Source organism: Trachurus japonicus, chromosome 14 (genome assembly GCF_045865225.1).
Source record: "Trachurus japonicus isolate A0001 chromosome 14, Traja_1.0".
NCBI classification, from domain to species: Eukaryota; Metazoa; Chordata; class Actinopteri; order Carangiformes; family Carangidae; genus Trachurus; species Trachurus japonicus.
Genome location: NC_140920.1, coordinates 6,228,334 through 6,242,420, shown reverse-complemented (window position 1 = coordinate 6,242,420; position 14,087 = coordinate 6,228,334). Strand labels below are relative to the sequence as shown.

The window sequence follows — 14,087 nt, the reverse complement described above, 5'->3', positions numbered from 1 at the left end:
AGATTATAGCGTCGTCACTGTCGCCTTCGACCACGGGCTCGACGTTAAGCCCTGTGTGCAGTTCAGACGTGGAAAAGCTTGGATAAATCTTTTTAACGAGACAGTTGGCTCACAGCTGATCTCCTATCATAAAAGGAGGCCGAGCCACCATACCTTCAGAGCAACTTGAAAGCACTTACAGGTCCTGAATGTTACCAAACTGGCATTTTTATAAGGCGAGCGCCAGATGTGCTGCCTTATAAATCTGCCATCCAGCTAAAAGCAAATATCTGGGCAACAGGCCGGGGAGGGGGGAGAGAGAGAGAGAGAGAGAAGGAGCTGGAAACAGAAGGAGTGACACCATCTCAGGCAGGAGTGTGAGGGTGAGAATGGGTGAACATGTACTCATGGCTGGCGACAAGGAAATACACTGAAAGCTGGTGCGTTCAGGTGCAGGGAGGGGGAAAAAACCCAGTCTGACACCTTCAATAGCTGCACTGGGAAAATATCGATATCGGCTTGACAAAGTCTTTGATTCATCTGGATCCTTCTGACTCTTCTGATGTTGATTTCCTCCTGTTTCTGTTTCTGTGGAGCTGTTTTCAGTTTCAATTTTCAATAAAACCAACATTATAATATTGTTGTTTGCTACAACGAGGGACAGATGCTCTATAACCTCATCCATTCATGATCGAATAGTGTCTTTCTTTTTTTTTTCTTTTTTTTAATTCGGAGCAGCCATTGGACAAAGTTGATGAACAGATTGTTTATTTTTTGTTGTAGTCAAAGGTCAAAGTCACACTGAGTTCACAGAACATTACTTTGACCTTGCAAATGCAAAATGCCTATCCTGGCTGAATTCAGACGAACCTGCCAGAGATTTCGTTTCACTTTACAGATCGTTGAGGTCGACTTCCAATTCCCTGGAAACATAGTTGAGATTAACGTGGCGACAACAGAGAAGCGACGTCTAGTCACTTTGGTTTACATGCAACGTGGCGGAAACTGAAGAGCAGCCATCGCAACGTCGGCCGAACGTCTGTAGACACCAAACGCAAACTCCCTAGACGCCATCGCTCCTGCAAAACTACAACAACCACATTTGTTGACACGTTTTACGTCGTCATCTGGATCGTTACTCTGATTGGTTTGAAGTCTGTCCAATGAACTTTAAAGCTCTGTGGTGGTGAATATTCAGAGCTATAATTCAGGAATTTAGGAAGACTGTGCACTCATGACCTGCATATTCTATTTATTTTATGATGTACAAACCTCGTCTTTCCTTCCAACTGTAAAACTTTCCTAAAAAGAGTAAAACATCGGACCGAACTTACCTCCAGTTCTCCTTCCCTGTGGTTCCTGTTCTTCTTCGTCTGAGGATAGAAACCTGCTGCTGCTGCTGCTGCTCAGATGGTTGAGCCCATCTGTGACAAATTTGTGATTTGGGGCTATGCAAATAAAACTAACTCGATTTCTTCTTCAGGGTCATTTCCCCTCGAGTCAGTAAAACAAGATCATAATATTTTTTTTTTCTCCTTTATTTTTCTTTTGAATATATCGCCACATAGGTTTGCGTGTGTGATGGCCGCTCCTCCCTCACATGTCATGTTTGTACAGATCAGGAGTCATAAATGTAATGTCTTTACTGTCCTGCCACTGCAGGAGCGTGTAATATAATACACTCTCAGGGATTTCCCTCCTCTTGCCTCCTTTATTCTCCAGACTCAGGCATGAATAAGCTTGTCTGACTATGATACAGTTATTGTACCGGTTGTTATCTGCAGATTTAGCTCCTGTCTAAATATGAGCTGTGAATAATGGATTTTAATTAAGACTTATATATATATATTTAAAAAAAGAGGACGTGTAAGGGCAGCAGTGATTTGTTCTGGAGAACTTACCCTTCCAGTTCTGGGAAGTTCAGTTCAGTTCAGTTTCTCCTAAGGAAATGAAAAGATGTAAGATGGATTGTCAGTAGAAATAAAAGATAGGAAAAGGTCACAGGAGAGGAAAAGTTCATCTGAGTCAACACCCTTCTACCTGCCGCTGCTTTTATTGGTCTAAGGTTTCATGAAATGCAGCAGTTAGGAGATTTTTTTTTTGTTTTTTTTAAATCAGAATCACATGAGGTCCAACAACATCTGTGCAAATAGGGGCTGGGGATAATAAGTAGGATCTGGTCTGTGCTGTTTGGTCGTGTGGTGGGAGCCGAGGTGCACAGTGTCTGGTTTACTCGGAGAGGAAGCCGCAGAGCGCTGGGTGTTTCTGACGTCCTGCCCAAACAGGGTTTGTTGAGGGGGGGTAGGGGGGCTCTCCTGCTCCAAACTTATAACCATGAATGGTTATAGGTATAAAGCGTGTTCTGCTGGATCCGTCTTTACTGCCTGAGGTTTTTCAGACGAGCAGGAAGAAGAAGTGGTTTTGAATTTCTTGAAAATCATCTGTCTTAAGTGCAGCAGGCAGAGCAATGACAGGGCGCGCTCCCCCCGGTTCAAGATGTGGGCCGCTTGGTCGGTTGGTTGGTTGGTTGGTTGGTTGGTGTACATGAAGAGGAGGAGGAGGTCTGCAGAGAGAAGCATGCTGGAAAATGCTGATTACAGAAGACCTGTGCATGTGTGTGTGTGTGTGTGTGTGTGTGTGGTCCAGGCGGGGGCAGGATGACATCCAGCAGACCCATCTGTTGAAATGACAGGGGTCCTGTCTGGAGAGGCTGTGAACCCCCACCTCCTGCGGCTAAGACACTTTAAACCAGCCCAAACACACACACACACACACACACACACACACACTCATTCCAGTGGCTCATAGCTCCAGCAGCAGCAGTCTGACCGGCAGTGACTCCTCTCTCTCTTTCTTTCTCGTTGCTTCACTTGTAAACAGTTCTCTTGGTCTCAGTTGAAATGTTTACAGTCTGGACGTGTGACCGTGTGCAGCCCTGTTCCCTCGGTTACCATCCATCACCATCACTGCGGCTGCTGCTGCTGCTGCTGCTGCTATCTCTGAAATTCAAAGCACCAACACACACACACACACACACATAACAGATGCTGACATCATCGAAAGCCATGCAATAAAACTTTTATCTGTAAATGTTTTCAGTGTCTGAGCCGGACGAGCCGGTCTCAGCGCTATCACTGCAGTTTAACTGATAGTCGTGTAAACACTGAGCTGCTCAGTGATGTAACTTTTTTTTTTTTTTTTTTCTTTTACAAATGCATGAAAAGGGCGTTGACCTCAGGATAAACACTCAGTGAGTAAACAGTGGTTTAAGTGGAGGTGCCTGTGCATCTGTCCTGCATTAGTTCCCGCTGCAGCTTCTTCTTCTTCTAAACAGCAGAGAGAAAATACTTCAGTCTTGTTCTGAGCCTCGGCTCCATCAGCTTCTGTAAACTCCTCACTCCATAGAAGAGGAAGAAAAAGAAGAAACAACAAATTTTATTTCAATATTTACTCCACACAAGTTAATTTGTTTTGACAGAAACATCTGCAGGGAATCTAATGCGAGCTTCGTCTTAATAAGCTTCACTATTAAAGAGGGGGACGAGCAGAAATGAGCTGGAAAAAGCTTTTTTCTTTCCGACCTCAGTGCTGCTCAGCGTCGACCGCTCTCCTCGCCTCAGAAACAATTGTGGTTTTTCCAGCGAGGCCACCGCTCTGCTTGTTTTCTCATTCCTCTGCTCTTTTTAACCCTCATTTGCTGAACCGAAGCGTAAATGGTGCGTTCTGTAATAAATCCATTACCCGTCTGTTTTCGTCTAATGAAACTAGATTCTTAACTTTAACAGCTCTGTTTACTTTTCTTTAAAAAACCTGCTTCTGTTTCTGTCTTTTGTTGTTTTTGTAGCAGAATTTCCGGCCCATCACCAGCGGATACGGCGGTTACAGCCGTAAACCTTCGTACACCCCCGAACCTCAGTCCCCTCAGCCCGTCGCCCCGCCCCCTGCTGCTCACCTCAACAACGGACACTCCAGACCCAACAACAACGGCCACAGCTACGGCTACGGCAACGGGACCGGACACGGACATGGACATGGGCATGGACAAGGACAGGGTCACGCTCAGTACAACAACCCGGCCGGACTGTACGGAGGCAGCAACGGAGACCGGTCTCTGCCGAGCAAGATGAGCGGCCTGAGCCTGAGCGCCACACACAGGTGAGACAGAGAGGAGGGGGTTAAAGTGTCCTGGTGGTTAAAGGAGAATCTGAATCCTGATGTTCACCCAGTGTTGGGGGGGAGAAAAAAACGCGACTGAAATTGATGCAGGCAAACCGGAGTTACACCATGGCTAGACGGCGCTAGGGATAGCGACAACGCTAACCTATGGGGGCAATTCTTTCAACCACAACAAACACTCAAAAAACAATCAAATATCTATGGTACATGACTCGAATCCTTATGACACACCACTGAACTCATATAGTGTACAGTATAAACAGTATAAACTTTGTGTTTTTGCATGTAGTCACTCACCTCAGACAGCCGAACTCTGAAACATCCTGGAAAGACATTACTATCCGATCGCAGAGCGCCTGCTCTCCCCGCCACAGAAACAAACACTTTTTCCTTGTTGTGATGATTTATTTACAACAATATACGGTCGGAGATATTATGGACATTACCACTGCACTGCTCAATCGTTTATTGCCTGCATCAATTTTAGTTGCGTTTTTTGCTCCCCCCAACACTGGGTGACCATCAGAAAAACGATTTAGGAGTCAAAAATGACCGGAATTCTCCTTTAATTTTGAATAAAACAAACAAAAAGACAAAAAATTGTTACCACATGGGTGCTTTTTGGGAAGTCAGGTGTTTCTTTTCCTTCCAAAATCTGTAAATTCACTATCAGTGACTCTTATCTTACGCAGTTTTTTTTAACAGTGTATCCGATGATAAAATATCAGTTCGGTTTCGTTCCTGTGAGAAAATCACGGGAGGACACAGAGAGCGAGTCTCCGGTGGCCGCCTCTAAAAATCCATCAACCTCTGTGTTGTTAACGCCTCACCAGGTGTGTTGTTATGTAAAAAAAAACACACACACACAAACACACAGTCAGTTGTAATAGTCCAACAGAGATGGACACACACACACCTGCACAGATGGATGTGTGGAATCTGGAAAAGCCATTTGTTATTGTGCGTTTCCTCAAGTGGACAATAAATGTGTGTGTTTAGTCTCCCAGTAAAAATCCCCTCCAACACACACACACACACACACACACACACACACACACTTTAACACTGCTCATCTCCTGTCTCTGTCTCTCAGTCTCACTTTCACTAACTCAGGCTTTCTCACACACACACACACACACAAACGCACACACTCTGTCTGGAGACAGACATGCAGTAAAGTGTGTCGGGGTTTGGACACATCTGTCGGCCCCCCCGCCCCCCCCTCGCTCCCTCTCGTCCCCCTGAGGTCTGAGTGGATCCGATGAGTGTGATGATCCGTCCTGGGAGGTTTTTTTGGGGGAGAAACTTGATGAATGGACGACGGCGCGGCTCCGAGCTGCTGCTGTGATTAAGACTTCACGTCTGTGGAGTCACATGTAGAGCGTAAAAAGTACACAACTCTGTGCAGCCACCAGAAAACTACAGTACAACACATGCTGCTGCTCACAGTCTGTCTGGGGAAAGTGTTGTTGTATTTCCTCCGTAGTTTTCTCAGCTGCATCTCTGAGGTTTTCTTTCCCTCTGCTCGTTTTATCTTTTTCTTTAGACCTTTTCATTCCTGCCGTTGTCAAACATCACGTCACAACAACACCATCATCATCATCACATCACACTGATTTCGTTTGCTTTGGCATTAATACTCAAACTGAAAATGTCTGAACTCGTATCTTTTAATGTTTTTCGTCACTTCCTAAAGGTCTGACAACAAAAATCAATTGAGCGGTGCCTTTGCTGACCATCCTTGTCACTGGTCATGGTGGGGCCCTTGCTCCTTGCACTTTTGTTTTAACCTCTATTGTACTATGGCCCTATTTATTATAATGTAATATTGTAATGTATTGTGTAATGTATTTTATGGTATTGTTGACGACGTGTGTTGCTGCCCTCTTGGCCAGGTCGCCCTTGAAAATGAGATCTCGATCTCAACGGGTCTTTTTACCTGGTTAAATAAAGGCTAAATAAAAATTTAAAAAATATATCTTTCCCTCTCTCGCCTCCTTCAGCCCGGAGCCGCCCGTCCACTCCCCCCCGGGTCGTAACGGGTTCGACCCGCAGTCCGACGTCTACAAGATGCTGCAGGACTACGAGGAGCCCGTCTCTGAACCCAAACAGTCCGGCTCCTTCAAATACCTGCAGGGAATCCTGGAGGCGGAGGACGGAGGTAGGAGGAGTTTGTTTATGAGATTAATTTCTGTTATTGTGCAGGAACTTGATGTCGGCTCCTGTGAGTCTGAGTCTGAATCTGCTGCGCTGGCTGGAGGATAAAAAGTGTTGAAATGACAAGAACGACCTGTTGAGCAGGTTACAGGGCAGTTATAATGTGTTTTTCCCCCCGGGTATACCTGCACGCATCGATGCAACAGTCCTGCAGCGTTTTGTTAAAGTCGAGTTGTTTATGTGTCGACGGTGGAAATTACTGAGCAGATATTTCCTCCAATGATTTCAGCCAGAGGAAGATCTCAGTCAGGCCCGGCTGGAGGGAACTCCTCTGTCTCAGTGGCATAGTTTTCCTTATATAGAAAGACACAGACAGAGAGGATGGGGTGAGAGAGGGAGAGAGAGAGAGAGCAGGAGGAAGATGAAGTGGTTTAAATAGCTCACGCACAGATGAACAGGGGAGGGAAGTTTTTTTAAGGCAATTTACTGCAAAAACAACTTCACAAAGGACAATAAAGTGAGAAATATGGTTTTCCTGTCCGACTCCTGACCGCGCCGCATTCCAGCTCCGGAGGAGGGAGGAGTCATGTGACCACGCTGATGATGATGATAATGATGATGATGATGAAAATGACGATAATCCCTGTAAAAAAAACTAAAACTAAAAACCTCCTCTCCAGGTTCTGTGACAGAAGTTGTGAAAGCAGCGATTCAGAGAAGACGGTTTAGGACCCGTTACAGAGAGTCAATGATTAATGTTGTGACCCTTGTGAGCACCGTGTGAATCACTGTGAACCTGCAGGAAACAGAATAAAAATAGGGATTTACGATTTATTTTGATAACTTCCTGCTTCTCATAACCAGCGACGATACTGATCATCAACACAGGGGACGAACGGAAACTGAAAATGAGCAAAATCAAGGCAATATTGGCTGATTATAATTCCCTCTAGAAATGTCATTATCTGACTTATCTACAGTATCTGTGTATTTGCCAATAATTATCTGTACCGATAGTTATCATTCATCCCTAAATAAAAATAATACCGTACATATCTCTCATCAGACACCCAAAATAGTACAGTAGTAACTCCAACAATAACAACACACACTGTGTTAAAGTCGTATTTATTTTGTTTGCACTGAACCAACACAAAGAAGTTTAGAAATCACACAAACAAGAAGATCCACTCAACCTTTGTGTTGTGTGTCTGCGTGTCTGTGTGTCTGTGTGTCTGTGTTGTGTTACCGCACTGATCGTGGAGACGAATAAACATTTGAATAAGAAAACATCTGTAGCAGCAGCTGTTTTTAAGGAGACGAAGGTGCCAGTGTTTTTAGCTTCAGACTTTAAAAACATTGATAGTATCAGTTTTTTTGTTTTTTTTTACAAAGAGTCTGATGTTGTTTCCCTGGAGACCGTCTGTCTCCCCCGCAGCTGATCTCAGATCTGGTTCAACACTTCGATGTGAGAACCAACACGGGATGATCCGCGGCACCAGGAGCAGCAGCAGGTTCAGTGTTTAAAGATCACACTCAAAGCAACGAGGGAGGGAAAAAAAACAAAACAGATGGTAATGACAGAAGAAACAGGAGAGGGTGAAACTGTTGATGGATTAAAGAGATGAAAAGGAAAGTCTGCTGTCAGTGGGTTGATTGACAGGTTGATTGACAGCTTCCTGTCTCATCTGCAGATGTCAGTAAATCCCGCCCCTTTTTAAATTAATTCTTTTTAAATCTAAAAAACAAAAACGTGAAGTGAAATCATCAGATGAAGAAATTCCTGTTTTGTTTTTTTTTTGTTTTTTTCTGAAATGCATTCCTCTGTGTCAGGATTTTAAATCACTGTAGCTGCTTGAAGGAGTCTCCTGTAGAGGCCATGTTGACTTTCAGGGGCTTTTAAAGCTAAAGCAAATAAGAGTGTCAGTTTACCCAGAATTCCTCAGGCTCCGTCGAGATTGGACAGAAAAGAGGGAGCTGCTCAATCAGGGAGCTTAACGCCGAGACAGTCAACAAACAAACAAAAAAACAAACTTTAACTCAGGATGATTCTGTGTGTTGTTTTCTTTTGAATGTGAAGATGAGGAGTTAAAACTCTGAAGAGCAAGAAAGATAAAACTTTATAATTTCCACCATCGTTAAAGAAATGAGCTGAGAGAGGACATGCGGAGGAGGGAGGACGTGTTTCTTTAACAGTTGGACGGAGGAATAAACATGAGGGCCGGTGACCTCTCTGAGACCTCAGGCCTTCCCAGAACTCCAGAAAGGTTATTTAGTTCCAAAAAAAAAGAAGATAAATCATATTTTCGACCTCATGTTGTTTATCTCCAGACTTTCCATCGGCTCCTGGGGGGTGTTTGTTCAGCAGGCAGCTCGACACAACACTGAGTAATGAGTAATGACCACAAAAGGAAGAAAGGAGGGAGGGAAACGTGAGACTCTCAAAGATCAAAACATGACTGATTATTGATTTCCTCCTGGAGTTTGATCTGAAACTTTTATCTCACTGTGTCACAATTTCAAAAACCTGTGGGAAGTTAAAAGGAGACAGTGAAGTGATGGATATGAGATGAGCGTCTCATCAGCCTGAAATGAAATGCGGTTCTGTGATGTTGTGAGGAAGATAAAAAGTTCAGAGTTATAAAAACAAAAAAAAGGAGCAGGAGCGTTCCAGATACTGACCGGATCAGAACAGACCTGAAAAAGATACAAGATTTAAAGCCCTGTGAGGATTTCATGGTCTGGTGGGAGTCCACATGGGGTTTTAACTGTGAGGGGGGTTTAACCCTTCGACTGTCTGACGGGCGGCTTCAACATACACACAGTATCGCATCATCCACTCGTTAGCACAGTGATACAGAACTGATCTTAGTTCAACTTTTGGTTTTATTTTATTATTATAAGTCACTGATGATCATGTCAGTAGGGTTTCCTGTATTTTACAGTGTTTTTCTCTCTCTTGGGATAATATATCTTTCCCTCTCGTTGCATGTGTGTGACCCCTGATCCATTTTTGAACTTTCTTTATTCCTTAAACCCTGTTCATCATAACTCTTGATTTAACTGGAACCTGCTCTAGTCTGCACACGGTCGGGGAAACAGATCAAGACTTTTTCTTTTCTTTTTTTTTGAAAAAAATCTCTGGCTTCCTTGAAAAATCTCACGAAACAGCTGTATAAACGTATATTATTACATCTGTTTATTTATCTTTCGATATTGTGATTCGCTTTGCCTTAAACTCTCAGACTCCTGGCTTCGCAGCTCTGCAGTCGACTGCAGGCCGCGGCGAGACGAGCCCCAACACGAGTGTGTGGCCGTTTTTTTTTTACAATACGTCTGGTTGATATTAGTCACAGTGGAGGACACACTCGAGCGGCATGAATGCTGCGTGGGGCGAGATATGTTGTAATGTGCCAGCTTGTCACTGTCTGTCAGATAAAACACGGTGTGTGTGTGTGTGTGTGTCTGTCTGTCTGCAGCTGCAGCAGAGCATGTGGGTCTTAAGTAGTCAGTCTATTAAAAAAAGACTAAACAAGCGCTCCTTCATCCTGCTCTTTGTCTGTCGTTCCTGATACATGACCTTTTTCAAAAAGCCACAAGAGCTGCACATAAAAAGGTATTTTCCATCAGAAGGTTAAGTATCAGCAGGTAACACTGACATTAATCCCAGGGATAAAACACCCGGCTAATGCGAGCAGACCTTAAATGCACCACGGAGCAGTCGGAGGTGAACTGAGAGTGCTTTGACTCAGGTGCCAGGTGCAGAGTCGTTAGACTGTGTGAGAGGTCTGAACAGCCTCTGCTGGCACGTTGTCATCAGTGAAGGGTCGTTGTGTGTGTGTGTGTGTGTGTGTGTGTGTGTGTGTGTGTGTGTGTGTGTGTGTGTGTGTGTGTGTGTGTGTGTGTGTGTGTGTGTGTGTGTGTGTGTGTGTGTGTGTGTGTGTGTGTGTGTGTGTGTGTGTGTGTGTGTGTGTGTGTATATCTGTATAGTGCAGGACTTTACTGATCTGCCCCTGGCCGCTGCACTTGGAGCCCCTGGGAGCAGCTCCAGATATCCAGTATTAAATTTGCCCCTTCCTTCCTTTCATGCATTCCTGCAGCCGAGCAGAACTAAACACTTCTGGGCTGGAGATGATCGCACTTCATAAAAAATATGTTATTCATGGAGAAGGCAGCAGCAGCAGCCACTGTTCCCACTCTGTACTGATATTTATATGTGAACTAGTATTTTATTATATTTTAATGAATAGGGAAACTATACAAGTCCGGTCGCTTTCCCTCTGTGTTGCTAACCCTCCTCTCCTCCATGTGCATTTGTTTTCGACGAAGCCTGTGAGAAATCAATCCATGGAGCGGTGGATAACGTTATTTATCATATACGATGTTAGGACATGTATATTTGTGTAGTCTTATCTGTCATCAGATTATGGGTTACGGGGCGCGTTACGTTTGTTTGGTGGTGCTGCAGAGACGAGAGTTGGGACACCGGGTCGGAGGCTCTGATCTTACAAGGTTGGATTTCAGCCAAGAGACGCTAGGTGGAAGGTAGAGAGCCTCCATTCTCCCTGGAGCAAGTTACAAGTCATTGATTTAACCAGCACTAGGATTCTGGGTAAAAATGTAGTATAGTTAAAGTAAGAATCCTGCATCGTTCCTCTTTAAGATGCATGGGGAAGTTTTCCAGCTGAGACTTGAACGTCACACGACGTCGAGGAGGTAACAGACCGGTGTGATGCGTAAAGTCGGACTCTTCGTCCTGTCAAGCTTCTGTTTGACTGATGAATTAGTTCAAGGAAAAAGCTGCGGCAGAGTGAATCACAGGGACATGGAGAGGTCAGAGGTCAGGGAGAGAGAGAGAGAGGAGACGTGACAGATCCATTCTCACAATTCAGCTTTCTGTGGTAAAAACAACAACACTCGAAGCCAAGTTAAGTAATTTTTTTCATATCAATAAAGGATCAGCACATTTAATGTCCGTGAAGACTGACGAACTGTTTTTCCCTCTTGTTTTTTTTGTCACCGGGTTGAATTTCATGGAAACAACTGAACCTCTTCAGAATAATCACGTGTAGAAAAAAAGGGAAAAAATGCAGCGGAGAAACTGAGGAAGTGGAAACAAGTGGCGACGTCCTGTTTGTGAAGAAAAGCACGAGGTCAACGATGAACATGACCTCAAGTTACAGGGACACTGAGGTCAGCAGTCGTCTTCGAGGATCAGAGCGCGTCGATAGTTTGGTTTTTCTATTCTGTCGTGATCTGTGTCAGATCAGATCAGATCTGGACGAGGCCTCGGCCCCAAAATGTCCAGAGTCTAGTGAGTGTGGGTGAAGTTGCAGGTTTAAGATTTTTTTTTCTCCCGAACTCGCCTCTGCTGTCGGTTTATTGGGTTCAACGAGCTGCAGCTGAATTTTGAGCGGGAGCCAGAGCCTCCATTACTTTAAACCCACCCCATTTATCTCAATGAGCAGCAGCAGCAGCAAAATGAGAGAAACACCTCGACGTGTAACGACAGCACCTCGGGTTTCACCCCCCAGAGAGATCGTAAAGTCGAATCAACACCTCTGAAACAGGCTCAATAAAAATAAACCCTTCGAAACAGTACGAGCTTCATGACGGCAGCAGCAGCAGCGCCACGGCCGTGTTAACACCGATGTATTTTTTAGTCCATGCATGAGAACGACAGTGGTGGTGACACGGAGCTGCATGATCCGACTCGTCACCGCGTTTGATGTCTAAAACAAAACAGTTGGAAAAATCATCGATCAAAAATGAAAAAGAACAAAACAAAAAGACAGATGATAGAAGAGTTGTTGTGACCTGAGGCTGCTGCTGATGCCTTAAAGCCAACAGGTTAACACACATCTGTAGGTGGAGGTGGGAGGAGGGAGGTGTGTGTGTGAAACTTACTCATGATGCATAAGTTGAAGCTGATCAGAGAAATATTCAAATCAAATCAATCAAATTTACTTTTTTTGTCCCGCAAGGGAGATTTGTCTTGGGCAAGTAGCGGCGTAAGAAACAACTGCCGTAAACATACAATACATACATACACGCCAGAATATACAACAGTAACAAACATACACCAAGAAAAGAGAAAGAAAGAAAGTGCGGTGAGTGCAATAGATAGGTTGAAATACTTAGAATACAAAGTTCAGATGAAAACATACTAAAAACTAAAAAAAACAATGGATGTCGATTTTAGGTTTCCATTGGTCACGTCAAGAGCAAAGGTAGACCTGGGTGCATAAGCCTCTACCTGGGGGGCAACACAAGGCCAGCAGGTGGACAGGCAAACCGGACGGTGATTGATATAGTTGATTGATTGATGGGTTGATGGGCAGGGATCCACATATTGATCCATGTTTGTATCAGTTATCAGACCTGAGCCACCTCGGTCAGCTTTTTAAAACCATCCACAGTCCAGAGCTTCTGTGTTTACTCTGTTGTTTTTTTCCCCCAGGTGTTTCTCCGACAGACAGGATGAGGAGCCTGAAGTCTCCAGTCCGGTCTCCCATCCCCAAACTGGGAAGCCCCATCCCCACCAGTCCCATGCCTGGTCTGCAGAAGCTGCCCCAGTGCACACGCTGCTGCAACGGCATCGTGTAAGTGTCACTGAATGAATCATAACAATCATGACCTCAGTTTGTTTCCTATAACAGTGTGTCATTCCCGTAGAGACGCCTTCATTCATTACAGTTTACATCAAGTTTACTTTTCACTTCAAAGAGGAAACTTGGGATTTCAAAATCTAAATGATTTATTCTCACATTTGCGGTTAAAAGTTATGGAGGATGTTTCTTGTCGTGACAAAGTTAATAAGTGAAACTACCTGGAGGTGAGTTCAGGTTCTTCACTGAGACAAAGAGCTGAACTCCTGCACCAACAAGCCTCAGTCAAATCTGCTGCCATTTATCACTTTAATGATTAAACCAAAGCCGCCGTCCGCACCCATTCCCACGCACGCACACTGTACTGTACACACACACTGTGCACACACACACCTAGGAACATATACACACTGTTACATACAACTTCCACATGCACGTGCACACCCCGCTCTGCCAAAGACAGCTCATGCACCGGTAATCCCCGCCCTCCCCCTCTCCTCTATTAAAGCAGCTGCAGGTAAGCAGTGATGTCATCGGCTGAACAAGAGTGCATTGTGGGAGCATGGCATGGCACAATGAGGCTGTTATGACCCGGCAGCATATTTTATAGCATTTTCTTTTTTTTAAAAAGCGCAGTAGACGACGACGACGGTGTCAGGAGTTTATCCTGCGACTGCTGCGGCTCCACTGATTTTTAAAAAAAGAAGCTCGTGACCGAAACGTTTCGCCGGCTCCAAAACCTCACAGAGGAAAATCTGAGCGAGCGACGCCCTCGACTACATGAGCGAGTGATTTCTGACTCAACCCAGCGCTGATCAGAGACCAGCTCTGCAGAATAAAAACACAAGACTGTTCAGAAAATGACCAGTGGTGATGAGATGCATTCAAACTGCTGCTGTAAAATATGATAACAGTTCATTTGCATTGATAATAGTTCAACGAACAGCTGTGAGTCACCGCGCTGCCTTTTAAAGAGCTGCCTGTGCTCTGCAGCGAGGAAGAGGAAGATGATGAAGATGATGCTGCCTGCAGTCGCCCTTTTAAGGCGCTCTGTGTTTTTTTTTTTTTGCAGTTGGCATCGTCGCTGCATCATTTTCCTATTATGCATTTTTATCCATTTTCATCCTCGGCAGCCTGACTCTGTGAGAGTTCAACTATTTCTGCTCC

At 44.6% G+C, this 14,087-nt stretch overlaps 1 protein-coding gene across 2 annotated transcripts in view; it reads left to right on the top strand.

Annotated features, from left to right (window-relative positions):
• pdlim4 (PDZ and LIM domain 4) overlaps nt 1–14,087 on the top strand; it is a 45,359-nt gene that overhangs the window by 30,026 nt on the left and 1,246 nt on the right. Inside the window, exons 4-6 of one of the 2 annotated variants that reach the window (XM_085797211.1) lie at nt 3,827–4,134; nt 6,159–6,316; nt 12,773–12,914. In XM_085797211.1, the coding sequence (XP_085653337.1) occupies nt 3,827–4,134; nt 6,159–6,316; nt 12,773–12,914 (608 nt within the window). Of the gene's footprint in view, nt 1–3,823; nt 4,135–6,158; nt 6,317–12,772; nt 12,915–14,087 lie in introns of both variants that reach the window. The other variant, XM_085797210.1, reaches the window with a different exon arrangement.